The 27,514-nt window shown below is 46.2% G+C and overlaps 1 protein-coding gene across 1 annotated transcript; it reads right to left on the reverse strand.

Annotated features, from left to right (window-relative positions):
• Positions 1-398: 398 nt before the first annotated feature.
• Positions 399-27,514, reverse strand: LOC140593248 (perforin-1-like). Its single transcript, XM_072717202.1, has 3 exons — positions 27,435-27,514; positions 22,132-22,686; positions 399-1,834 (listed from the first exon to the last, which is right to left on the reverse strand). The coding sequence occupies exons 2-3, from the start codon at positions 22,656-22,658 to the stop codon at positions 565-567; spliced, it is 1,797 nt and encodes a 598-aa protein (XP_072573303.1). The 5' UTR covers positions 22,659-22,686; positions 27,435-27,514; the 3' UTR covers positions 399-564.

Genomic DNA, 27,514 nt, shown 5'->3' on the forward strand with positions numbered 1-27,514 from the left:
TACAAGATATATTCTTCGCCACTTCTAGAATCATAAAAAGTTTTGGTTGGGCGAAAAAAGTAGGCTGACAGTAGGCTAAAATGCGTCATAATCTGTGTCATTTGCCTTTAACAACAGTGCAGTTTGGACGCAAAAGATTTTTTCAACGCTAATGATAGTGGAAATGTGGATCTTTTCTTCAGAAACCCCCGTAATTTTTTTTTATACATTAGTGTGCATGTAGATTCAGTAACCAAATCTTGAGTTTAAGTTTTTACAAGCAGTCCGTGTTGGTACTGTACAAGATGGAGTGGCACAGATAATATGTTGGGGGCTGTGCCACTCAAAAAAGAATCAAGAGTAAAGCCATTCTCCAAGGAGGGAGGGGGATGATGGTCATTAAAACAGCAACACAGGAATTCTTTAGCAAAGTTGCAGTTGATTTTATTGCAATAGAAATGCATGTTTCTCAGAAATGCAAGCTTGATGAGCTGAGTGGATTGGCTGCATGGACAGCGGCAGAAAAGGCACAGCTAAAGCAGCTACTACTGTACATCTTCATTGTGGCGTGCATCTCTTCCTCCCTTAGGGCTCAGCAGGAGCATGAGGAGTATCTCCACCTGAGGAGCCCAGCATCTTATTATCACTCCTGTTGGATAACAGAAACGGCAGGGGATCCTCGATGGACTGCCCCCTTCTGAGGCGCTCCAGGAGAACGGGAGTGACGTTGAAGGCATTCCGGGAGGTGTAAAGGTCGGCCAGTCTGGGGTTCATAGGAGAAGGGGCGTATTCTCTGCATCGCTCTCCCATGAGCCCAGGAGCACACTCCACCTTATAGGAGCAGTAGAGATTGCCATGGTTCAGCGGACAGATTTCATCATGGAAGCCTCTAACAGGATTGATCGTGCACTCTCCCAGCTTGTCGTTCCACCATTTGTACCACATCTTGTCTTCGTCCCACACTTCCAGCCTCATCTTTGTGTCCAGTGAGAGCTGAATGGTACCAAATGAGAACTCACTGTTCCAGATCGGGTTATTGTTGTTGTGGATCACCCTGGTCTGGGTATTTTTGTCAGCTAGACCAATGTAGACAAAGCCATCGGTCTCACCATTGTAGTCTCCCCACAAGCCCCGGGCCCACTTCACCGTAACCGTCACTTGGGCCAGGCCTGGCCTAGTTGGGCAGCAGTTGCAGTTGTTTTGTTCACTGGCCACACAGACACAGTGACAGGGGTCATGTTTGCTGGGTGTCGAACCTCCTGAGCATTTCTTGGAGCAGTGCTTGTATAGGGCCTTCTCCAGGATGTAGTCCTCCACCGCCTTCTTCAGCGCCGCCTTTTTGGTCTTTGGCTTCTGCACCAGATAATGCAGGGGGTGGAGAGAGTAGGTGATGATTCCCGGCATGGTCTTCAGGCTGTCCAGCCACTTCTGCATGGCATCAGGCTTGTCTGAAAACAGCAGGTCAGAAACCATGTGCTGGCCGCCCTCTACCTCGGTGATCCTTTCGGTGAACTGGCTGTGGAAGTTATCCTTGATATTGTGCTTTGTCTTGGCATTCTTGCAGTAGCTAGACTCAGCCTTAACAGAAACAGCTTTTATGCGTGCAGAGGCCTCCGTCTCCAGGCAGTCTTTCACCTCAGTCTCAGTGTAGCCGTTTAGCGCCGCCTGGCAGAACCGGAATGCGGTGGTGCTGCTCACACGGCCGCCCAGCTGCACCTTCCTGATGAAGTGAGTCCCGTAGATGTCCAGTAGGCGGCGGTAGTCTTCCTTGGTGATATTGTTATACTGAGGGGGGAGGAGCTTAAAACTGCGTGCAAACTCCCTATGGAGGGGTGGGCTGTCCACCACTCTGTACCTGGGTGGGACGACAAACAAAACACCCCCAGGTGTGATGTGCATTTTAGCTCTGCTTAAATAAAGCTTGCAAAACACCTCCAGATAGGGCTGATATTGCAAAATATTTTATAATGATATATATCAGTCAGTATTGATATTTATCAACTCAAGTCATTATTTCTTTACTTCAATGCTCCATTTTCACTTAAAATTCCCTTCGAATTGCACTTAAACAGATTCAGAACAAACTGAAAAGTGAAATCTAATTTTACTAAATTGGCTAAATCATACAAAAATAAACATTTTTTCATGGGGCGTAATACTAGAGAATGTGGAGAGTACAGTTGGGGGAACTTGGGTGGGAAGACAGACAAAACAGCAAGACATTTTTCTGATGTGCATTTTAGCTCTACTTAAAAAACAAATCTAAAACACGGCAGGCAATCTGACTTTTCAAACCTCACAAAGATTCAGCTTTTTTGTGTTTAAATTCATCCCTCGTACATAACATTCATCCAACATATTTGCATGGCTGTGAGCCACAAAATACACTATATGGACAAAAGTATTGGGACACACCTCTTAATAGTGCACATTAACCTCCTGAGACCCAAGGAAAAAGTGTCCTTCAGTTTTAGGTTAATTGTGATTTTCTATGTCTTTGGAGGAAATAAGACACCTTTTTTCAAATTTATTTTCATTTTTAATTTCACAGCATGTCATCTTTAGTGTACAACAAGAATAAATATGTTTCCTTACATCAGTGAAAAGATACAGTGGTACCTCGGTTCTCGAACTCACTAGAACTCGAATTTCTTGAAAGTCGAATAAACCAGTTTGACCTAGAACTCGATCTGAATATCAGAAGTCGAACCATGAACGCCGACCTAATATAAATTGTACGCGCCATGCAATTCTTACTTGAATGCCTTCTTCACAGACTGTACGATTAACCAAATAAAGCAGCGCAACATTACAATAAATAACAATAAATAAACCACTAACTTACATGTACTATTAGAGCATTTATGTAATTTATTTAAAATTTATTTTACCAGGTAAATTAACTGAAAACCAGTTCTCACTGCTTTACATGATATTCGGGAGAAATAGCAGATTACGCATCAGAACTGCCTGGGATACAATCGTCATGCGTGTAACTAAACTCTTCAGTCAATAAGGGCAAAGGTGTGTCGTCACGGAGGCGGTACCAGTTTGTGCAGCCGGGTGAGAGGTCGCAATGTATCTAACCGTAATGCATTGCGTCAGGATCAGAATGTGTTGCTTTAAGCCAGCGCTGTAAGCAAGCCGAACGGACTGGGAAAACAAACTGACTTAATACAGAGGACTAGTGACAACAACCAGAAACAGCTGATCACATGGGGATTCCACACGGGGTTAACGAAGGGGCGTGGCACACGGAAGGAGCGGATGATCGGGGCAGGACAGGGGTAATGTTGGGATAAGATCTTTATCGTTTTGGAAGCCATTAAGAAATAAATGCTCATCTTGTCTTATCCTGTTCATTTTGTGTTTAAATGCTAAAAAAAAACATATTTAGGTGTAATTTTGGGGGGCCGAGAACCAATTAATTGGTTTTCCATTATTTCTTATGGGAAAAATTCGATCAGAACTCAAACTTTTTAGCATTCGAACCGGAGTCCGGAACAGATTAAGTTCGAGAACCGAGGTACCACTGTATATGCAAAAATAAAATGTCCACTGCAATGGTCATAAATGAATGGGTGGCGTCTCAGGAGGATATACATGAATAGGGTGAAAGAAATGAAGTATGTGGACCATATGTGTTATGTCCACCGTTCGCCAAGCAAGCAGGATGGGGAGAATGATCAATCAAAACAGGCAGAGATCCAAAGGATGGGGTTTATTTCGGGCAGACAATCAACACAGGGTACACACATTAATGACAGATCTGACGATACAGACTCAGATGTGGACTTAAATACACAAGACTAAGGGATGGAAATGCAAAACAACTTTGAACAATCAGGAATTCACATGAGGTAATGAGGGGGGCGTGGCACACAGGCGGATCGTACGAGCAGGTCATGAAAATATGTACATAGCAATATTGAATAGAAACTTTTTGTACATAATATACAGTATGCAAAATAATTTAGCAGCAGGTAATGTAGCAGCAGATAACAAAAAGTACAAATATGCTAGTACAGTAAAAGAATAGTACAATAAAGTGGCTGGTGAACTGTTTCATTAGCCAGCTAATAAAATAAAATAAAATAGGTCAAATTTAACTCAAGATGAGTTCAGGAGTCTTAAAGCTTGTGGGACGAAGCTATTACTAGTCTAGTTGAGCTTGTCCGGATTAGGGGTGGGCGATATAACCAAAATCTTCTATCACGGTAGAAGCAATTTTCTACCTCGATAACGATATATATCACAATATAGCAATTTGTATCTGGAAATGCATAAATAAAAATTCAAAGAAACTTTTATATAATGTAATTTTATTTAAACTGTGAATTGCAGCATTACTTTAAGTAAAAAAACAACCATACTGTTTACTGCAATGTATTGTACTGCATTTTTTGACTTTGGCCATATTCGTTTGGATGCTTGGATTTGAGATGATAGAAAAGGTTTGACGTGTTTCCACCGCTTGCTAAAACAGTGCTCTTGCATACCTTGCAAATCACGTTCGTCTCATTCGTATCACTTTTCCTATACCCAAACCAATTCCACACCACAGACAATTAATGCACCTTTTTTCTTTACAATCTCCTCGTTGTTGGTTTCGTCACATGTAAGTGTAACCCCCATAAATAATACGGTTACAAATGGAGAGAAGTCTTCCATAAATACATTTTATTATTTAATAAAGTTTTTCTTTATTTTTTTTTTTTTTTTTTTATTATTTTCATGTACGGAGAGAAAAAAAATATGGCCCGTGGGTTGACGTCATATCCCGTTTTATCAAAAAAAAGCGGCGCGAGTTTTTTTTTATACAATCTCTTCTCTGTTTTAGTTTTGGATGGTGGAGGCATAGGCGTGCACTTCTCCTTGCAAGAGAACCCAGCATAGTTATTTATCAGATCTTTATTTTAATCAAAGATTACATTGTGGTTAGAAGATCGCTTACCAATTATGTTTGAATTCCCCTTTTCCATTCTTTTGATAACTCCGATTGTTTTTTTTTTTGTCCTGGAACATCGTAGCCCATTGAATGGCGAGCCAGTCCCGATAGATCCCAAGCATCACTGGATTTGAAATACGGACTACTTTCAGATAAGATTTTTCTTTTTTTTCCCAATAATCACCCGGGCGGTGTATTTCACTAATATTTTTGTTACTTTTTTTATTTTCTCGTGAACTGAAATTTGCATACACCTACAGTATCTTGGAAATCTTTTCTGTTGTTACTTTTTTTGTTTTATTTTTTTTCCGAAGCTGTAATTTGTATGGTCATTTTGCAAGTCCTTTGTTTATTACTTGAATGATTATCATTTCAAGAATGATCGTTTGATGCATATATACATTTCTTGAGATTTTATACATAGCCTTAAATATTAATTTATATTTTCTCTTGGTGAATTGTATAATAAATTGTTAATTACACTTTAATTTAAAAGAGAAGCAAATCTTTCTTATTCTGCTTGGCCGAATCTGGAATCTTAGATGTGTACAATTGTACCTCACATTTGGGTATAAAGTGCTACACAAGTAAACTCACCGCTGCACCGTCTTCTTCCATTGTCGAAGTGAAAGTGTATTGCGTGGTTACCTGACGTGCAACGTCACGTGATCTCAATCGCGATTAAGACGATAGACCAAAATCTCTATCGGTTGACAAATTTCTACCGGTTAGTCGTGTCTACCGGTATATCGCCCACCCTTAGTCCGGATGCTGCGTTCATATGCTTCATGACTAGTCTTTCAAAGCACATCATGATGACAGGTGTGAATGCTATTGGCCAGTAGTCGTTGAGACACATGATGGTAGTCTTTTTCGTCACAGGAGTGATGGTGGTGGCCTTTAAGCATCTGCCTGGCTCAGGGAGACGTTGAAAATGTCCGTGAGGACATTTGCCAGCTGGTCCCCACACTCCCTGAGTGGGTTCATCCTGAACTTTGTCTCCGGATTTGAAGGTAGCATAGTGAGCCCTCAGCAATGCACACCTTTGCTGTCATCCAAGGTTTTTGGTTTGCCCAACTGGTGACAGTTTTGGAGGCAGTTACATCCTCTATGCACTTATTGATGCATCCGTTGACAGAGGACGCATATTCCTCCAGTTCAGTGTGCTGACTGTAGGTGGCAGTTTCCTTGAACATGCTACTAAATATTCCACAGTCAACTGTTAGTGGTATTATAACAAAGTGGAAGCAATTGGGAACAGCAGCATCTCAGCCACAAAGTGGTATGCCATGTAAAATCACAGTGCGGGAACAATGCATGCTGAGGCGCACAGTATGCAGAATTCGCCAACTGTCTGCAGACTCAATAGCTACATACCTCCAAACTTCATGTGGTCTTCAGATTAGCTCAAGAACAGCGTGTAGAGAACTCCATGGAATGGGTTTCCATGGCCGAGCAGCAACATCCAAGCCTTACATCACCAAGTGCAATGCAAAGCATCAGATGCAGTGGTGTAAAGCAGGCCGCCACTGGACTCTACAGCAGTGAAGACGTGTTCTCTGGAGTGACGAATCATGCTTATCTATCTGGCAATCCAATGGACGAGTCTAGGTTTGGCAGTTGCCAGAACAGTTCTTGCCTGACTGCAATATACCAAATGTAAAGTTTGGTGGAGGGGGGATTATGGTGTGGGGTTGTTTTTCAGATGTTGGGCTTGGCCCCTTAGTTCCAGTGAAAGGAACTCTTAATGCTGCCATTTTGGACAATTTCATGCTCCCAACTTTGTGGGAGCAGTTTGGAGATGGCCCCTTCCTGTTCCAACATGACTGCGCACCAGTGCACAAAGCAAGGTCTGCTGCTGCTGCCGCCGCTCTGCCCGCGGCAACGCCTGCTGCTGCTGCCGCCGCACTGCCAGCGGCACCGCATGTCCAGCCTGACCCGCTCGTCCTGCCTGCGATCCCTGCAGCTGCCGCTGCCGCCGCTCTGCCCGCAGCACCACCTGCTACAGCTGCTGCGGCACCCCCTGCTGGCCATGTGATGGCGGCGCCCACCGTGGCGCCTTCTGGCCATGTGATGGCGGCGCCCGCCGTGGTGCCCCCTGCTGGGCGCGTGTTGGCAGCGCCCACCGTGGCGCCCCCTGCTGGCTGCACGCCCGAGGAGCCCCCTCCTGATCTGCCTGTCTCGTCTGTCCTGCCGGCGCCTGATCTGCCTGTCTCGCCTGTCCTGCCGGCGCCTGATCCGCCTGTCTCGCCTGTCCTGTCGGCGCCTGATCCGCCTGTCTCGCCTGTCCTGCCGGCGCCTGATCCGCCTGTCTCGCCTGTCCTGCCGGCGCCTGATACGCCTGTCTCGCCTGTCCTGCGGGCGCCTGATCTGCCTGTCTCGCCTGTCCTGCCGGCGCCTGATTTGCCTGCGGCCCTCCTGCCTGAGGCTGCCGCTCTGCCTGAGGCCCTCCTGCCTGAGGCTGCCGCTCTGCCTGAGGCCCTCCTGCCTGATGCTGCCGCTCTGCCTGCAGCCATCCTGCCTGAAGCTACCGCGCCTCCTGCTGCTTCACACGAGGCTTCTGCTGGAGCAGTGGCTGCTGCGGCGCCTCCTGCTGGCCACGCGCCCGAGATGCCTGCTGCGCCACCCCCTGCTGGCCACGCGCCCGAGATGCCTGCTGTGCCGCCCCCTGCTGGCCGCGCACCCGAGGTGCCTGCTGCGCCGCCCCCTGCTGTCCTGGCCGTCCAGCCTGGCTCCCCTGTCCTGCCCGTCCAGCCCTCGGCTCTGCCTGCAGCTACGCCTGCTGTCACGATCCCTGCTCCAGTCCCCCCAGCCCTAGTTCCAGTCCCCGAGGAGGTCCCGGACAGACCAACCACCGCTCCTTCCTCCTTGGAGGAGGAGGAGCTCGAGTGGGACCCCTTGGGGACTTCCCTAATGACTCCTCTTCCCTCGCCCCGGCGCGGTCAAGCCCGACCGGAACCCCGCCTGTCGGTGTCCCGGAAAGGGAGAGGACATAGGCGCAGGGGTCGGTCCCGCCCGCCCTGCCCCCCGGCTCGCCTGCGGTCCCCCGGGCTCCTGCTCGATGGTCGCCTGCGGGTCCCCCGCCGTCGCTTCGTCGGCCACCTGTGGTCCCACCTGCGACGCCTCGGCGGCCGCCTGCAGGTTCCCCCGCTCCGACTCGTCGCTCGCCTGCAGGTCTCCCCGCTCTGGCTCGTCGGTGGACAGCGCCTCCGCCTGCTTTGGTTGCGCCGTTGCCTGCTACGGCTTCCCCTCTCTCCTTGCCTTCGCCGTGTTCCCCTTCTGCTCTCTCCTTGCCTTCGCTGGTGCCCCCTCCTGCTTTCTTCTCTGCCCCTCCGTTGGTCCCTCTGGTTTCCTCCTCTACCCCGTCGTTGTCTCCTCCGGCTCCTGCCTCACGGTCGCCCGGGGGCCCTCCGGCTGTTATTTCTGGCTAGTCTTATGTATTTAGTCCGCGTCTGAGTATGTCTTGTCAGATCCATCATTGTAGTGTCAGTGGATGTCCGTACCCGTCAACCCCCCGTCTGCAAATAAACCCTGTTTGCCTGACTTCACGGCTCCGCTCACCTGCTTTCCGGCTCGCCCGCCCCGCGATTCCTGACAGATGGCAGTTCTTTAAAATGGAGAATTGGCATTTTACTATAACAAATCACCACTAATCTAACTAACAGTGGCACAAACATGGAAGCCAAAAATTAATGTGATAATCATGCTCATGATTGCATGCTAACAAAAACACACAAATGACATGGTAAACACTACATGGTTATGACAACATCAATGGCCAAACGTATTTTTTATTTTACATCTTTTACAGATACACATAGTGTGGCGCAATCAAACTGCTGATCAAACCCTGCAGCATCACATTGTCCCCACCTAAGGGGTCAGCCCCAGGGACCCCGACATACCTTCCTACCCCGGTGTGTCCTCTACAGCTAGGTTGGGCCAAGGGGTGATATGATATCAGATGATCCCATTGCAGGATCAGACAGGTGCAGGCAATAAATTACGTTGGCGAGGCACTCGAGGATCTCTCCCGGTCCCCTCCAATGGCTGTCTAGCTTGGGTGACTAGTCCTTCATGTAAATAGGGCATTACACCCAAACTGGGTCCCCAATGCCAAAGTACTGCCCATGACAATGCATCGTAAGCGTGCTTCTGCTGGGTGGTTGCTGCGCCTTGATGTTGCTGTGTCAGCTCGTACACACCCCTCAGATGCTTCCAAATGTACCGTAAGTACATACCTGGCTCTTTCACTACCACAGGCACTGGGGGTGAACTGAACCACTGAACCAAGTCCACTGGCATGCACTACTTCCTCCTGAACAGTAGCACTGCCAGCATGCATTGAGTACCACTGCCGACAGGACTAGGGCCAGATGGCAGTCGCAGTCATGTTGGTGGTCAACAATGACGATGGCAAGCTGCACAGTGAGCTGTTAAATCACTCCATCAGCCTATCACTCTGGGGTGGTGTGGTTCTTTGCAATGCCCAGTCATATGCAGACTTTGAAAAACACCAACAGTTCAAAGTTCTTCCCCTGGTCGCTGTGCAACTCCTCCGGCATACCAAAGCTGCCTCATGGGGTACGCAAGCTCAGCAGTCAGGTAGGGAATAGGTGGTCAGTGCACAGCTGGAAGTGCCATCCATATAGGTAGCGGTGGAAATAGCAACAGGCTTGGATGATAGCCATGAGCTTGCAGGGGGTCCATCACCAAGTGCAATGCAAAGCATCAAATGCAGTGGAGTAAAGCATGCCAACACTGCGCAGTAGTTTTTCTCGTCTCAGAGTCCAGCTGAAGTAGGCCACCACCCTCTTGCCCTGAGGTCCCATCTTTGAAAAAATTACGCCAAATGCCTCATTGTTAGCATCCGTGTCCAGGATGAAGGGAATCACTAGGTCGGGTATGCCTGCACAGAGCTAGGTGAGCACAGTCCAGAGGTTGCGGCAAGTCCTCAGTCCAGTTGAAGGGCCACCCCTTTTCTGTGAGGCTGTGGAGCGAATTAGCACTAAGCTTCATTGTGGCTGGGGATTTCAATCACATGCTTTATGGGGAGGGCCAGTTCCTTATCACCACAATCTTTCTAATCCTGACCAAAATGTGAAAGCAGTCTTGGGTCAGGCATACGGGGCCAGGTTGACCTGCCAATAGCCATTTCGAAGGACTAAGAAGCTGAATCACCTGACCTTTGAAATGACCTTTGAGTTGGTCCATCGCAGCCAAGTATATTTTTTCTTCCATGTTGTTTTTATTTGGGTTTTTTGTGGAGCAATCTTGTGGTTTTTCTTTGCGAATGTCTAGACTTTTATTTTGAAATTACGGCACTGCTAAACCCCAGAGCGTAAGCACGACGGACCGGCACGACAATACAGTGGCAGTGAAGCGGAGCAGAAAAAGGGCGCTTACTAAGTTAAAAGAGATGGTTTTTTTCCTTTTGCTTTAGTACCTGGCTGGTGGTCTGTCAGTATTTTATTGTACTTGTGTAATTTTTAAATGCCTCTTTATTGTTCATTTGAGTTTTAAACTTTAAACCTTAAAAGTGTTATGTTAGCAAACTAGCAAACTGCTATTTTGGATCGATGCTCCATACTCCTGCCTTGCCTTAATTTCATGTATTCCGTCTAACTTAATTCAGTAAATAAATGCACTTCATGGAGGTTTTCGTGTTGTTTTCTTATTTACAGGGCTTTGTGAGAAATTATCTTTAAATAACTTATATGACTGTAAGTTATAATATAAAAGGAACATAATGTTTATTTTATCTTTGTTTTCTTCCCCCTTTTTCCTTTAGCTCTTACGGTGAGTTCACCGTTTATGTGCATCTGAATAAAACCCCCTTTATGAACCATCCGTTGAGAGTTTAACCATCATTCAGCCAGGGATGCTACACCCAGTGATGTGTTCCAGAGCGTCATCAATCCGAGGCAGTAGGTACGAGTGCTTCTGAGTCATGGCCTTCAGACAAGTCCACACAAAAAAGCCATGACCCATCCATCCTCCGTCCTAACCAGGACTGCCAGCGCAGCACATGGACTGTCCGAAAATCTGATGACACCCACTGCCACCATCATCTTCTGCTCTGCTGCCTGACACTTGGTAAATACCAGCCAGTTAGGTTGCTAATAGATGGATTGGGGATTTCTGGCGTTGATCCAGTGCTGGATGATCATGGTTAGTCTACATTTGTTGTCTTGAGCCACAAAGATGTCCATATATCCATCCAGCAGGATCCTCAGCCATTGCCGCTGCTCTGCTGCCAAGTCCATGCTGCTCTGCTGCCATAATTAGTAAACTGCCTGTGCTGTCACTGGGCAGGGATCTGCTGTCACGCTGTCACCCATGTGCTGCACCGGTTGAGTTCATTATATGTTGGATACTGCTGGAACAGTTGGGGGCATGTCCACCGGCTTCATCTGTAGTTGCTGCGTCTATGCTGAGGTGGAGCGTAGCCCTGGTGATAAGACAGCAAGTCGAGCCCGATGATGCACAGATTGCAGATCTTAGGCAGCCACACTTCCCACTACGTGGTCTGCCCCAATAGCGGGGTGTGGAGCCATGTCCTTCCCTTCCTTACCGCTCACATACCAGTGATGCACTCAGTGCAAAGTGTCTGTGCCTGTGATCAAAAGGCTGCCGGTTCGAGCACGACTTCAGGAGAATAGTCACATGACTGTGGGCCCTTGAGCAAGGACCTTAACCCCTAGCTCCTTGCTACTGCTGCACCTTCACTGCCAAGCTTACTCTGACCTAATTTTGTGTCAGGGAGAGCAAGTTGGGGTAGATGAAAAGAAAATTTGCCCACTGGAATCAATAAAGCATCATTAAAATGATTAGAAATTAAAGTTGCCTCCCACCCTGGTCGGGTCATGTCCACCAAGGCTTGACAGTGGGCGCCCTCTACTATGCAGTCCACAGAGGAGTCCCTCTCGTGGCCTAAGGAGCACACCTGATAAGACAGAAATAATAATAATGATGATAGTTAGATCATTTTATTGATCCCTGTGGGGAAATTCTCTTTTACGGCTCCCCCAACTTGCTCACTGTAGAACAGTGCAAGTTTGGCACAAAGGGCAGCCACCCACAGCAACATCCAGGACGCTGGGAGTTGAGGCTCTTGCTCAAGCATCCACAGATGTGCTGAGGCCGAGCTCAAACTGATGACCTTCCAATCACAAGCACAAAGGTTCATTTGTGGGTGAGGGCTGCTTCAGGGCTCTCATTGTTGCAGGTGCAGTTTAATAGCGAGTGATGCGGTGTGTCTGGTGGATGGTGTGATGTTCCTGGTGGAGACAGGATTGCTTCAACCCTCCTTGTTTTCACCAATGCATCAGCCCTCTCTGCTCTAGCAAGGCAAATGTACATCAATCTTTGTCCTGCCATCAAATTCTGCATTGTTTTTTTGTTGCAGAACTGCTGCTCCTACTGCTGTCCAGTGCTGGCAGTGCAGTGTGCTAGCTCCATTGGATCACCCCAGAAAGGCACACTTCTCAGTTCCTGGTCTGCTGATACTTCTCCCCTGCACCATATCACAGTTTGGAGCTGCCTAAGTTGTCGAATCAGGTCATTTTCATAAGCGTATTTTTTCTCTGACAACTCACAACTAGTCTGACTAGCAACGGCAAAGACATGGATGCCAACAATTAACGCAATAGTCACGCTCATGGTTGCTTGCTACTGAAAATGCACACACATTACATGGTAAACATTAAATGGTTATAACATTTACTGTTATAACATACATACAGAAATATACATATTATTTTACATAATTTACCGATAGGTGTGGTGAGGCATTACATAATCAGTTCTGATGATCTAACCCCACGGCATCACAATATACTGTACATACATCTCTGAGCGCTATAATAAAGGGCAGGGGTGCCCAACCTTTTTTAACTCAAGATCAACTTTTAAAGTGACAAACACAAACACAGGTAGATCTTCGCCTGCTAAGGCATTGCTACCTGACGCACCTCCTCTGGTGCCTACAGGTTGGCTCGCTGCAGGGTCATCAGCCGGGTACCAGCATTCCTTGACGTTTCGCCCCTTTGAACCTGGAACGTCTCCTGGTGGCGGGGCAGCGACAGGGATGTCTCCCAATCACCCCCTGCAGCTTGCCCTTGAGCTAGGTGGTGCCCAAGTGTGTATCCCTCCTCTTCAGCCACACCCAGAAGCTACTATTCTCTGCCTCCTCTGCCAGATCTCTGGTTGTTTTCCGAAGGCTTGCCCCACACACACCGAAATCTCTCAGGAGGTAGACAGCTGATGTCCCCACAAAACCACGGCAGCCAACCTCTACCGGATAAATAGTGGTTCTCCATCCGGCCTCCCTGCACTCTTCCGCAAGGTCTGAGTACTTCAGCATCTTCTGCTCCCAAGCAGCCTCCACGCCTGCTTCCCACGGAATGGTTAGCTCGATGAGAAGAACCGACTTAGTACTGCTGGACCACAGCACAATGTCTGGGCGCAGGCTTGTGCTAGTGATCTCATTGGGGATCTGAAACTTCCTGCTCAGGTCGACTCTCATATTGCAGTCCTGGGTCACAAGAGGTGATGTCCGAGGAGATCTCCGTGGAGCTCGCGGAGCAGCTTCTGCACTGCCCTCCCCTTCTGAACCAGATGTGTCGGTCCACTGGTGGAGGGTGCCCTCTGCTTGTTTCCTGCCTCTGCCCCTCTAAGACCTCTGCCAGCTTTCTCAGGACCTGGTCGTGTCGCCATCTGTAGTGGTCTTGCAGCCTGACAAGATGTGGTGGAGGCTCGTGCTCCTGGTGTTACAAAGAGGGCAACATTCCTCCTTGACCTGGCAAACCTGTTGGGGTTCTTGAAGAAGTTGGCTCGCTCCTTCTCTTTCCTCTTTCGCCTCTTTCGGATGTGCGCCGCCCTCCTCAAGTGGGCTAGCCTCTGTCTGATTTTGTTCCAGAGGCCGTTCAGACCCTCTCTCTCATTCTGGCTTGCTTTCCTCCAGCACTTGCGGAGTTGCTGCCGTTGCTGGATTAGCTGCTCAATTCCTTGCTCTCGTCTCCCCTTCTTCCTTGGCATGGTGGACTTGTTGCTGTTGATTACTCCAAACCTGTCTTTGCATTCATGGTAGAGAATGTCTCTGAACAGGTTGAGCCTGGACTCCATGCTACCCTGCAGGGACCGTAGAACCTGGCTGAGGGCCAAGTCTACTAAATTGCTAATTTTGGCCACATGATCTTGTTCGTTCTGGCTGGAGCCTTCTCCTCAGTGCCTCTTGACTTTGCCTTTCCGGGGGGGTTACGTGGGTCTTCCTGGTGTCCGCAGTGCTGGCCTTCCTCTTCTTCTGGGCCTACGTCCACCTCTACCTGGCTTTACCCAGCAACGGTGGGACTGACGGCACTATGGTTTTCTCCCTGGCCTCTCGGAGGGCCTGCGGGTTGTCTATTACTCTGTTACTCTATTATTACTCTAGCTATTGCCTTTCTACATAGTTAACATGCACACAGCGAATCCATACAAATCCAGGTAATTCTCCAAATTGAAAAAGTGTAAGTAAATGTATTTCTCTACCTTACTGGGACCGCTGGCACTGGGAAGCTATCGCTGCAGCCTTACTTTTGGTTTCGGCTTGGTAAAAATTCACTGCTGTGCTGCTAACTGACTTTTCATTTCTCACACTTTTCGGCTGCGTATGGCTGTTTTAGCAGGGAACTCAGGCTCGTAGCTTTTATGCATCGTTTTGAAATGCCAGTAATGCCACACTCACATTGCATATAAGACATATGGACTTCGACTTTGAGTAAACAAAAAAATAATCTTCTTCCCACTCTGAATGAAAATGATAGGTTTTTGATCTTTTGGCTCCTGACATGTTTGCATGCTAAATGTTTACAGTACACGATTAGCTGCACACTGAAAAATGGGCGCACACTCGCAAGTGCACGGACACTTGCGACGCACTTTGAGATCAATTCAGAATTACCCCGCGATTGACTGGACTGTTTAGGCACCCCTGATATAGGGGATGCATAATATCGGTCCCATTCCAAATGTATTCTCTTGAACTTCTTTTAATGGACAGAATCTATGCTTTGTGGTCATTTAGTCTCCATTTACCTTTTTATGTATTTTTCATATGAATTTGCCTTTTATTTGAGTATTTTTATTTTTGAAGTTTTTCATTTAGTATTTTTATTTGTGAGTAGGTTACACAGCTGAAGATTACTGTTTTGCTGTAGATTACCTTGCAACACAAACACACGAGGAAATCCAAAACATCATTGTAATGGGAAAGCAAAACTATAGTTAAATTGCATTAATCAGCCAGTTCAGAATCTCATGGTTTTTCCTCACCATGTTGTTGTGTCTAGCTAACTGGAGACGTACCCCATCATAGGTCAAAATATCAGTCCTCACTAAGGTTGTCACTGTCGATTTTAAGAAATAAGGGAGGCCATCCCCCCCCACCTCCCTGGGTCCACAATGGTAAATTTTGTTGTGGGGGGGGGCAATTACGCGGTCTGAAACTACGAGACAAACTGATAAAAAAAATTAACATAAGAACATAAGAACTATACAAACGAGAGGAGGCCATTCGGCCCATCGAGCTCGCTTGGGGAGAACTTAACTAATAGCTCAGAGATGTTAAAATCTTATCTAGCTCTGATTTAAAGGAACCCAAGGATTCAGCTTGCACTATGTTATCAGGAAGACTATTCCATACTCTGACTTCGTTGCCGTCCTCAGTCTCGGAAGACTATGGAATTCTGCGTCCGGATAGGTTACTCCATGGCTTGATTGCAGCGTCTTTGGTGACTGTAGAGCCCAATTCTGGATGTACAGCTCCTGGTGCAGTTTTGGCAGATGAAGATGGTGTCTGGTTTCACTGAGGATTTCTCCACATTTTTTCTGCGTTCTCTCCTCTCTGCCCACTGTAGGTGTCGCTTTTGTTCGTAGCTGTTTACACCCGCCTTGACGGTTTGCCTCCACCCACTGCGATCTGCTGCTGCAGCTTCCCATGTTGTGGGGCTGATGTCGCAGGCTTCCATGTCGCGCTTGCAGACGTCTTTATAGCGCAGTGCTGGCCTCCCCACTGGTCTGACGCCAGAGTCCAGTTCTCCGTAGAGGATGTCTTTGGGGAGCCGTCCATCGTCCATGTGATGAACATGGCCGAGCCAGCGAAGGCGGCGCTGAGTGAGCAGAGCATGCATGCTGAGGATGCCAGACTTTTCCAGGACAACCGTGTTGGAAATGTGGTCCTGCCATGTGATCCCCAGTATCCTTTGCAGGCAGCGGAGATGGAACGTATTGAGCCTGTGTTCATGGCGGGCGTACAGGGTCCATGTCTCGCTGGCGTACAAGAGGATGCTGAGGACACAAGCCTGGTAAATACGGATCTTGGTGTTGATGGTCAGCATGGTGTTCTCCCACACCCGTTTGGTGAGGCGTGCCGATCCGCTTCTCAATTTCAGTATCAAGTGATAGGTTGCTGCAAATGGTGGAACCCAGATAGATGAACTCCTCCACTACCTCCAGAGTGTGGTCACCAATGCAGATGCTGGGGGTGCTGCTGACATCCTGACTCATAATGTTGGTCTTCTTGAGGCTGATGGTAAGGCCGAAAGCACTGCTAGCATGAGTGAAGCGGTTAATGAGTCGCTGGAGGGCTTCCTCAGTGTGGGTTGCTAGCGCTGCGTCATCGGCGAACAGCAATTCCCGCAGGAGTATGTGACGCACCTTGGTCTTGGCACGCAGACGGGCTAGATTAAAAAGCTTCCCGTCTGTTCTTGTGTGGAGGTAGTCGCCGTCGTCGCAGGAGTTGAAAGCGTAAGAGAATAGTAAAGAGAAGAAAATGCCGAAGAGTGTGGGAGCAAGGACGCAGCCCTGTTTTACCCCGTTGTTAATTGGGAAGGGGTCTGATGAAGAGCCGTCGTACTGTATTGTGCTCTGCATGCCCTCGTGAAAAGATGTGATCGTCTTGAGTAGCTTCGGGGGGCATCCAATCTTGGAGAGCAGTACGAAGAGCCCCTTTCTGCTGACAAGATCAAAGGCTTTGGTCAGGTCGATAAATGCGACGTAAAGCGGCTGATGCTGCTCTCGGCACTTCTCCTGCAGTTGTCGCATTGTGAAAATTATGTCCGCTGTCGATCTCCCAGCTCTAAAGCCACATTGTGACTCTGGGTAAACTCGCGTGGCGAGCGTTTGAAGCCTGTGGAGAACCACTCTGGCGAAAGCCTTTCCAGCGATGCTCAGGAGAGAAATGCCCCTGTAGTTGTTACCGTCACTGCGGTCGCCTTTGTTTTTATAAATGGTGACGATGTTGGCGTCGCGCATGTCCTGAGGGATGGTGCCCTCGTTCCAGCATTGACAGAGCAGTTCATGCAGACGGGTGAGCAAAGTGGTAGACTTGCCGGCCTTGTACACCTCAGAGGGTATGCCGTCTTTGCCTGGAGCTTTTCCGGAGGCTAGGGAGTCTATGGCTTTGCTGAGCTCCTCTGGGGTAGGTAAGGCATCAAGCTCCACTAAGACTGGCAGGGCCTGGATGTGCTGCAGAGCATCTTCGGTGACGACAGTTTCCTGGGAGTAGAGTTCCTGGTAATGCTCGGCCCATCGTTCCATCTGTTTGGATCTGTCCGTGATAATGTCGCCGGTTGATGACTTCAGTGGCGCGACCTTGGTGGCAGACGGGCCGACAGCCTTCTTCATGGCTTCGAACATGCCACGGGCGTTGCCGCTGTCAGCAGCTTGCTGGATACTCAGGCAGAGGTTCAGCCAATACTCGTTGGCGCAGCGGCGGGCCACGCGTTGAGCTTCGCACCTAGCCTTCCTTAGTGCAGCTAGAGTGCCCTCTGAGGGGTTGTTCTTGTGCTTGATGAGCGCTGCTCGCTTGGCTTCTATCGCAGGCTCAATCTCTGTGAATTTCGCCTCGAACCAGTCAGGGTTTCTTCTCTCCTTCTCGCCAAATGTGGCCATGGCTTGATGGTATATAGTATCCCGAATGAAACTCCACTTTTCCTCTATGCTGCCTGTTGGGGGTTCCAGAAGGGCTTGCGTGATGGATTTTGCAAACTTGGTGCATAGATCGGGAACAAAGGTTCTAGTTACGTTGATTTGTGGCCGCCCTTTCTGCCTTGTGCGATAAACACGCTTGAGCTGAAGTCGCAGTTTGCTGCCGACTAAGGAGTGGTCTGTATCGCAGCCAGCACTATGATAGCTGCGGGTGACGAGGATACTGCGCAGCATAGTCCTGCGTGTGATGGCCAGGTCTAGCTGGTGCCAGTGGAGGGATCTGGGGTGCCGCCATGAAACTCGGTGATGAAGCTTGGTGGAGAAGAACGTGTTTGTAATGCAGAGGTCATGGTAGGAGCAAAGCTCAAGAAGCCTCTGACCGTTCTCATTCATTTTGCCAACACCGAAGTGGCCTAGACACATGGGCCAGGAGTCGAGGTCACTGCCCACCCTGGCATTAAAATCACCGAGTAGGACTAAGGCTTCTGAGGAAGGCACTCTTCTAATGGCAGCATGGAGTTCCTCGTAGAACTGATCCTTGATCTCTGCAGGAGAGCAGAGTGTTGGAGCATAAATGCTCAGGATGTTCAGAGGGCCAGTGTAACAGTAGAGTCGGAGGGACAGAATCCTTTCAGTGCTGCCATCCGGAGGCGCCACTGAGGTTAGAAGGGCGTTGCTCACAGCGAAGCCAACGCCATGCTGTCGTGGTTCCTCAGGTCTCTTCCCCTGCCAGAAGAAGGTGTAGTCCTTCTCTCTGAGGCTGCCGTCTGCAGGGAGTCTGATTTCCTGAAGGGCAGCGATGTCAATGTTGAACTTCTTCAACTCACGGTTGATGACAGCGGTCTTTCTGCAGTCATCAATGCCAGAAAGGTCCTCAGTAAGGCCAGGACACATAGTCCTGACATTCCAACTTCCCAGCCGTAGAACTGTTTTTTTCTTCTGTTTGCCTGGTGCAGTATTTGCGGTCTGCTTGTCGAGTTTATCTCTAAGCTCCAAGCACCCAAAGAAGCAGGCAGACCGTGGCAGGTCAACACCCTATTAGCCGGGGGCTGCCCAGCTTAAGGTGGGCGGTAGTTGACCAGTGGAACGCGATGGATCCTCCCACCGTCGAAGACAGCCCGTAGCGCCCTATCCTACGCCAATCGAATATGGGCTTATAACTCGTAACTGCTGTCTTCCGTGTTGTATGATGCTGTAAGACAGCACTGGAGTGACCTCTCCAGGACGCAAGCCTGGGTGCGGGTATGGAGACACTAGGCTGCCCAGACACTAGTATCCCCCTCTCTGCCTTGCTGGTGAATTCCAAAGGAAAGCAAAGCAATACGTTTGGCACCAGCTTGGCTGCAGGAGTTGCCGGCTGGGGCACAGAGCACTGGCCAGCCGCCTTAGGGGCTCCACTCCGGATTTTCTGTCTGGGTTTACTCCCATAGCCTTTTCTCCTCCCGGAAGATACCCACAAGGCAGCGGGGCTGGTAACCCTGGCAGGGGCATGGTTGCTGAATGCCTGAGTCACGTCCGTGGAACCCACGTCCGTGAAACCCAGGGTCGTTGCGCATCGAGACTGTCCAGCACACCTGGCGCTGTGGTTTGAAATCAGAGTTTTCCTTCTCCTAGACGAACTGCCTACCAAGGCTAACGAGCTCCGTCTACCATCTATCTAGCTCTGATTTAAAGGAACCCAAGGATTCAGCTTGCACTACGTTATCAGGAAGACTATTCCATACTCTGACTACACGCTGTGTAAAGAAGTGCTTCCTTAAATCCAGTTTGAAATGTTCTCCCTCTAATTTCCACCTATAGCCACGAGTTCTTGTATTTGAACTAATGCTGAAGTAACTATTCGGTTGAACAGCATCCAAACCTGATAGAATCTTATAGACCTGGATCATGTCCCCCCTCAGTCTCCTTTGCTTGAGGCTGAACAGATTTAGCTCAAATAACCTTTCCTCGTATGACATTCCTCTATGACCAGGAATCATTCTTGTGGCCCTACGCTGCACCTTTTCTAAGGCCGTTATGTCCTTTTTAAGATATGGTGACCAAACCTGTACACAAAATTCTAGGTGAGGTCTCACCAAAGAATTGTATAATCTTAGCATTACCTCCCTTGACTTAAACTCCACACACCTGGAGATATACCCCAACATCCTATTGGCCTTTTTTATTGCTTCCCCGCACTGGCGAGAATGAGACATGGAAGCATCAACATACACACCAAGGTCTTTCTCATAATCAGCTACCTTTATTTCAGTAGGTCCCATAAAATACCTGTACTTTATATTTCTGCTCCCTACATGGAGTACCTTACATTTGTCTATGTTAAATTTCATCTGCCAGGTGTCAGCCCAGTCACTAATTAAATTAAGATCCCGCTGTAGCTGCTGAGCCGCTAGTTCGGTATCTGCTACACCACCCACCTTGGTGTCATCTGCAAATTTCACCAGTTTACTGTATATATTGGTGTCTATATCATTTATGTAAATTAGGAACAAAAGTGGTCCTAAAATTGAACCCTGCGGTACCCCACTATGAACGCAGGCCCACTGTGACATCGAGCCTCTTATAACTACTCGCTGCTTCCTATCCGTTAACCAGTTATCAATCCAGGTCGCTACAGTTCCTAAAATACCTGTCGCTTTGAGTTTAAGTGAGAGCCTCTTGTGGGGAACAACATCAAAAGCCTTTTGGAAATCTAAGTAGATGACATCATAGGCCTTCTTATCATCAACTTCCTGAGTAGCTTCCTCAAAAAACTCCAACAGATTTGTTAAACAGGATCTACCTCTCCTAAATCCATGCTGGCTATCCCTCAAACATTCTGATATACAATGGTGTGAAAAAGTGTGTCATCTTTGTCTAATATTTAAATTTGTTTGATGATCTGAGACATTTATGTGTGACAAACATACCAAAAAATAAGAAATCAGGAAGTGGGCAAACACTTTTTCACACCATTGTATGTCACAGTTTGTCTCGTAGTTTCAGAACGCGTAATTGACCCTTTTTCACACCACTGTACAAGGGATTAGCTACAATCAACAAGATCAGTATTTACAAATTAAAGTATTTTAACTCTTTTTTTTTTCTTTTTACTTTTTCATAGTATACCAATTCCTTGCCTACAAAACAACATGGAAAATTGATGAACAAATGACTGTATCTTGCCTGATGGCTGAGCTCATGTTCTGAATGGTTAAACATGGTTAATCACTCTCCTTTTCAAACGCACACACACATATATACATACACAAATCGTTCAAAGTGAAGATTAGCGTTCGAGTGCAAGGTCAGGCGATTTGTCTGGCATTCCTGGAGCACCAGATCTGCGCCTGTTCTTTCATGTGTTACCAATGACTTGGACTAGGGCTAAGTGACACGATTAAATTCCCCCATAATACATTTTACCACGTTCCCCAGGATACATTTTGCTGACCGGCTACTTGATTACTACTGATAAAATTTGCAGAGTGGATATTCAGAAAATCATCTTGTGCACCACAGTTTGAAAATCATTGACCAGTACAGTGTCAGAGTCAGAGTGAGTCAGAGTAAGAAAACTTTACTAATCTCAAAAAGCGCAGATCATTCCAGGGAACTTTGCAAAACGATCCACGAAATATGTTCACATGACATATGCGTGTGTTTACAAGACGATGTTTGCAGTCTCAGTTTTTACGGAGTTTTCACTCCATCATGCAGTTCTAATTTTGGCTTGATTTTGGGTTTAGCATGGGGAAGAATTTCAGGTGCAGATTTGCATCCAAACATTGTTTTTGTGAAGCACTAATAAGATCCATAAAAGATCAAATAGAGTAAATAGAGGAATAATAATAAACAGAGTTGTCCTGTTCACAAGGTTAAGCCAATTATCAACTCATCCTTCTCTTTGAGGTCACTACACACCATCACTTCAACTTTGGGGGCATCTGTCTCAAAATATACCAGTTCCAGTTCGTCACCCATACAATGCCTCTGCTAAGTTTGAAAAAGATCTCAAACAGGTTTTAAGTTATTGTCTTAACAAGCAAAGCTACTGCAGCAACATCAGCAGACCGGTCCCAAAACCATATATATTTCCCATCTGAGGAATGCAGTAAATTCTTCTATGATACCCTAGTTAAAAAAAGACATGATTAAACCTTATCAGCATTTCAAGAGTTTGTAATTCATTTCCTGCCCTCTGCATGTTTCCATCTTATAACCCAATTGAGCACTACCTCCCCCCCCCCCCTCACCTGTAGTAGCTGCAGTGGAACTCCTGTTTAATGAAGCTGTACTTGTCCTTCTTAGACATCTCCATAGCTTTACTGGCCTGTTTTGAGTGGGTACCTCCTACCATGAGAGATCCTGATCGAGGACTGATGAGATCAAGTCCCACTTTCCAGCTGATGTCCACCCCACTCTGGCCACTTTCAACAAACTGCTCACTGGATTCATAGACGCTGCTGGCCAGCTTCTTCTTGCAGTCAGTCTCAGCTCGCCAATCCACTAGTGCCTGTGGCAGCTTCTGCTTCTCATTGTTCAGGTACGGGTTGGTGCACAGCGTGCAGGAGTTGTCTGCTTTCCTCTGCCAGTGCTCCACGTCGATGATGTAGGCACCCTTACGCTCCATGGTGACCACATCAAAGCCCTCACCTGCCAGGTTCGACCCAGGTAGCATCTGGGCCTTCTGGCACTGGAGGGCGTTTCTCTCTGTAGTGCACTGTGGATGACCAGGGGGCAGCCAGCACCCCCACAGCCAGAGGACGAGCAACCACCACATGACAGAAGAGAGAGAAGGGGACGATGGTCTGTGAAAAGTGTGGGGAAAAAATTGTTACAATACATCATGTGCCAGATATTATGGATAACTTTCAAACATTATTCTTAGGTTTATAATATTGCTGAGGAGTATCACTTTGGCATGTGAATGCTCCTGTGAAATCACATTGAGGGTACCTTTTCAACATGGTGTTGCAAGAAAAGGCAAAGGTAAATGCACTTGTTTGTTGTATACATTGCTACATGGCTTGAGATATTGCTCTGCTAACAAGTTCTAGATTTCCATAGCAGGCTGTTGTCTTGGTAACTGATCAGCATCATAAAATCGCTTATTAGGCAAATGTCACAGAAGCACTTGTCAAAAGAATGTGGCAGGTGGTTTATTTTAATTGTCCCCCACCTCACCCCACTGTACGCCCTGTAATAATCTCCATCGGAGAGAAAAAATAGAAATTTAGTTAAAAATGTAAAAATGATCCATGACCATGTAGTACACAGATTGATGCTTGTAGTCAAGGTTTTAAAATCAACCACTGACATAATATGAAACAAGATTTTTCTTTGTTTTATAGTAAGTTTGTTGTAACCCAAGCAACAGAGTGAGGAAATCAAAATGGACAAGCTTTTGAATCCAAAATTGTTGGAGTGGCTGTTGGTTACAAGGCATGTTCGGCATGTGTTTTAGTGAACCATGGGCCCAGGGCAAAGCTTTGACTCAAAAGTCCAATGTGCTCCATCCATTGTGTAGGATCACACATGCACATATCACAGGGCCTAAATTCCAGGTGGCCTGAGACAAGGCCGAGCCTGGTACGAGAGGCACCAAAGGGGGGTTACACACATAAACACACACACACAGATAACAAGGGAGGCCAGTACTCCAACTTTTATTGCCCTTGACTTGGCACACAACCCCCCTCCACATACACTCTGCCTTACATCATACTCACCCAACAGACGAACACCCTAAAGGAAATTTCATTTAAGTTTGGCTTTTGTATACCCTGTATATTGATTTACTCACGACTACTAGTCTCAATATACAGATAGGTTATGTTTGTATGTGTCCTTAGACAATCTTAGTGTTTTGTGTGCCACCCTTATAACCATGTTCACGGAGTATCACCTATTTTACCCCTTTGCACTTGAACACATATAAATTTAAATAAATAGATAGGTATAGCTACCATTGTATGTATGTTCTCATGGTATACCAGAAGAATCTGGAAAGTGAGTGTAACCTTATCTGATCTTGGTGGACCGTTACAGAGTTTCTTTGTTCTACCATGCTATATTAAAAAGAACCGAATTAAGGTGTACATTATCCATTTTGGAGAAGATTAATTAGAATAAGCCACACCAACCAAGATATGTTGTGTCCAGATGTGCAACTTATATTGATATTACCACAAACTAATGGCCACGCCTATCTATGTATAAGATGTGCTGTTTGTAATATGAATATTTGATGTAATGTCTGCACAAAGTGTAACATCTGTTGAGGTGCAACCCAAAACACCTGTATCCCATACTGATGTGAATGAGTCACATAGATAAAATAATTAATTGTTTAATCAATTAATGCAGATGGTATGAGGTATGTACCTGTGAAGCTGGTATGGCATATTTGGTGTCAAACTGATGGAAAATCACTCCTGATTCCAAATCTGGTCAGTGATTACCATAAAAGTGGATGTATCAAAAGTTATAACAGCTTAATGAAAATCATCAGTAAAGGGAGAATCAGTCGGGCCATAAATCCCAAAAGGACTGATACAGACCCCCTTCCGAAAGCCCGCCAAATGGATGGCCAGCCATTGGGCCAGGAGTCGAATTCCTGGTCATCCCTATTCATGAACTTTAGACCATAAAAATCTAGCACCTCAGAACAAAGGGGCGCAGAGAAAACCATCCGCCCGAAGGAGAACATCAGCCCGGGAGAAGAGAAACCCACAAAAACCCTCCAGTGAAGGCCCAGCTGAACAGAGAACAGCACCCAAGACAAAGCTTCACCAGGAGAGAGAATCCAAAGGGACTCCACTCCACTGCTCCAAACGCCGCGCCTTCCTGAGTGCCATCAGCTCAGCAGCTCTGCCATCAACTGCCAAGACCCCCCCCCCCCCACTCTTCAACCAAGTAAACCAACTTCCTTTCATTCTAACAACTTAAGCTGTTCTGTTAACCTGCTATAAGACTTTAGGGTCGTGTTTCCACAAACTGTGCTTGCTTTGCAGAACAGTATTTCCCATTTAAGGTTACTCATTTAAATCCGGTCATTGCATTTTCATAATTACATTGTTTGTTTTATTCCGTTATTTCGTGTTTGTTGTTTGTGTTAGGTGTAATGTCTGTCTTATGTTAGTTGTAGTGTTAGCTAGGAATAAATGCATGTCTTTTACACAACTTTAGCCTCCGTCATTGAGTGTTCCACAATAAGTTCCTGCCTTTGTGCGATCTTGCTACACGCTCTGAACCTCAAACTCGCCTGAAACATCGAGAGACTCTCTCTCATCGGCCATGAGGGGAGCTTCGCTACCAATTGTTTACATTACCTGGTGACGCAGCTCGGTGGACAAGCCTTCTAACCCAGGTTACTAAGTGATACTGGTAATTAGGGAATCCCATTTAAGTCTCACATTAACAGACTCACGGGGATACCGCAATCGAGTTTGGAGGAGCCGACCATTCGGCATAACAATTGATTAATAATCAGCATTAAATAATAAGTAATTAAACTTTAATTAATTCAAACATATTTGTGGAGATATTAAAATTTACCTGAGCTAATAATTCCTACAATTGCATCTTGTCACGAAACATTACACAAGAACACCACATTATGTAATAACTCAACAAAAACATAACAAATTTTATGTAATAGTGCCTGCATTTTGTAATAATCTTCCACATTTTGTAATAGCTTGAATGCAATATGTAATAAATTTCCCCTCATTTTGTAACAAATTTTTACATATTGCAGTGGTTTTTACAAAATGTAGGAGTTGCACTTTTTATGATGAAAATGTAGAAGTATGGTGCATTATATCATAAATAACAAAAATGAATGTCTTCATTCACAATTTGTCAAATTATTACATAATGCAGTGCTGTTAACCACTAACCACTGAACACCATTAATGTTGCAATCAGCATCGTTTTACTTTTACAGATCTCGTCCTATATTTGTCCATTCATCATATACTGCAGCATAGAGCACAAGGCCGACATACACCCTGGATAGGATGCCAGCCAATCACAGGGCACATGCACACACTATGGGCAACATAGAGATGCTGGTTGCCTTAAGTACAAGTCTTTGGACTGCAAATGGAATCCGGAGTACCTGAATAAAACTCCACACTCCCTCCCACCACATACACACGCACGCACACACACACACACACACAAACTCACATTTGTACTCATCTATTGTGGGGACCATCCATTCATTTCTATGGGAAAAATGCTAATGCTAACTATGACAGCCTTGACCCATACCCAGCCCTAACCATAACCATAAGTAACCAAATCAAAATATAGTGGTACCTCAGAACTCAAACTTAATCTGTTCAGAACTCTGGATCGAATCCTAAAAAGTTCGAGTTCTGATCAAATTTTCCCCATAAGAAATCATGGAAAACCTATTAATTTGTTTCTCGGCCAATTTTTTTAACATTTAAACACAAAATGAACCGGATAAAACAAGAAGAGCATATACTGTACTAAACACATTTATCAAAACAGTAATTTGTAAAGTAAGAAAATTAATGTATCCAAGCAATGTGTAAAGTTAAAAAAAATCCTGCCCCGATCGTCCGCTCCTTCCACGCCACGCCCCCTCGTTAACCTCGAGTGGAATCCCCGTGTGATCAGCTATTTCTGGTTGTTGTCATTAGTCCTCTGTATTTCGTCCGCATTTCAGTTCGTTTCCCCAGTCCAGTCATTGTATTGTCCGTCTGCGTTTTGCCTGCCTTACCTGTAATTAAACCCCGTGCTCCCTGATACCCTGACGTCTGCGCCTTTGTCCCCGTTCCGTCCAAGACAATATTGTTATAATTAAATGTATTAATGGTTTATTATTAATGATATTAAAATAATTAATAAGAAATCTTTATTTTTTAATGTATTTTATTATATAATAATAATTACTATCTATCATTGTCTAAATGTCTTTTTACTGTCTAAATATATGTATTCAGCTTGTGTAAACATGCAAGATGCTATCACAGGGAATGCGAGGCTGAGACTGAAGCGTTACCCTTTGTTTCCACTGAGAGACGTGCTGCATGATCATTTTCCCACGCATGCAAGTTATCTCTGGTCGGCGTTCACGGTTTGACTTCTGAGATTCAGATTGAGTTCTAGGTCTTTTTTTTCGAACTGGTTGGTTCGACTTTTAAGAAATTTGAGTTCTAATGAGTTTGAGAACTGAGGTACCACTGTACAAGAGTTTTTTGCATTTTTAGTTTTTTCATTGCACTCACGGATTTCCCTTATGTGGCCACAGTGCTACTCATTAAATAAAAAATAAAAAAACAATATGTCAGGTAAGGTCTCATGTAAAAATAGTGCAAACGGTGATGAGTTTAATGAGATTAATGTTTTGTGAATGAAAGAACATCAAAATTATATTTGAAAAGATCATTTTATTACCAGCTACCCATCCCTCAAATGGTTTAGCTAATCTCAAGAAATAAGTTGCTTAGCAAAAAGATGACAATACATGACATTTTAAATAACAAAATCAAGGAAAGACAATCTCAAAAATGCATCCTACCTGAGAGTCAGAAGAGAGCCAGCTTAAAGGTAAGAGCTATGACAGCAGACAAGGTACAGATGAAACTCCTTACATACACC

Source organism: Paramormyrops kingsleyae, chromosome 10 (genome assembly GCF_048594095.1).
Source record: "Paramormyrops kingsleyae isolate MSU_618 chromosome 10, PKINGS_0.4, whole genome shotgun sequence".
Classification (NCBI taxonomy): domain Eukaryota; kingdom Metazoa; phylum Chordata; class Actinopteri; order Osteoglossiformes; family Mormyridae; genus Paramormyrops; species Paramormyrops kingsleyae.

Bases quoted from the DNA above. Each gene is read 5' to 3' on its own strand.
- LOC140593248 (XM_072717202.1), bottom strand. From the start codon at position 22,658: ATGTGGTGGTTGCTCGTCCTCTGGCTGTGGGGGTGCTGGCTGCCCCCT. The intron at 1,835-22,131 runs GTGAGGGGGGGG...CGTCCCACCCAG, and splicing joins TTCCACTGCAGCTACTACAG to GTACAGAGTGGTGGACAGCC.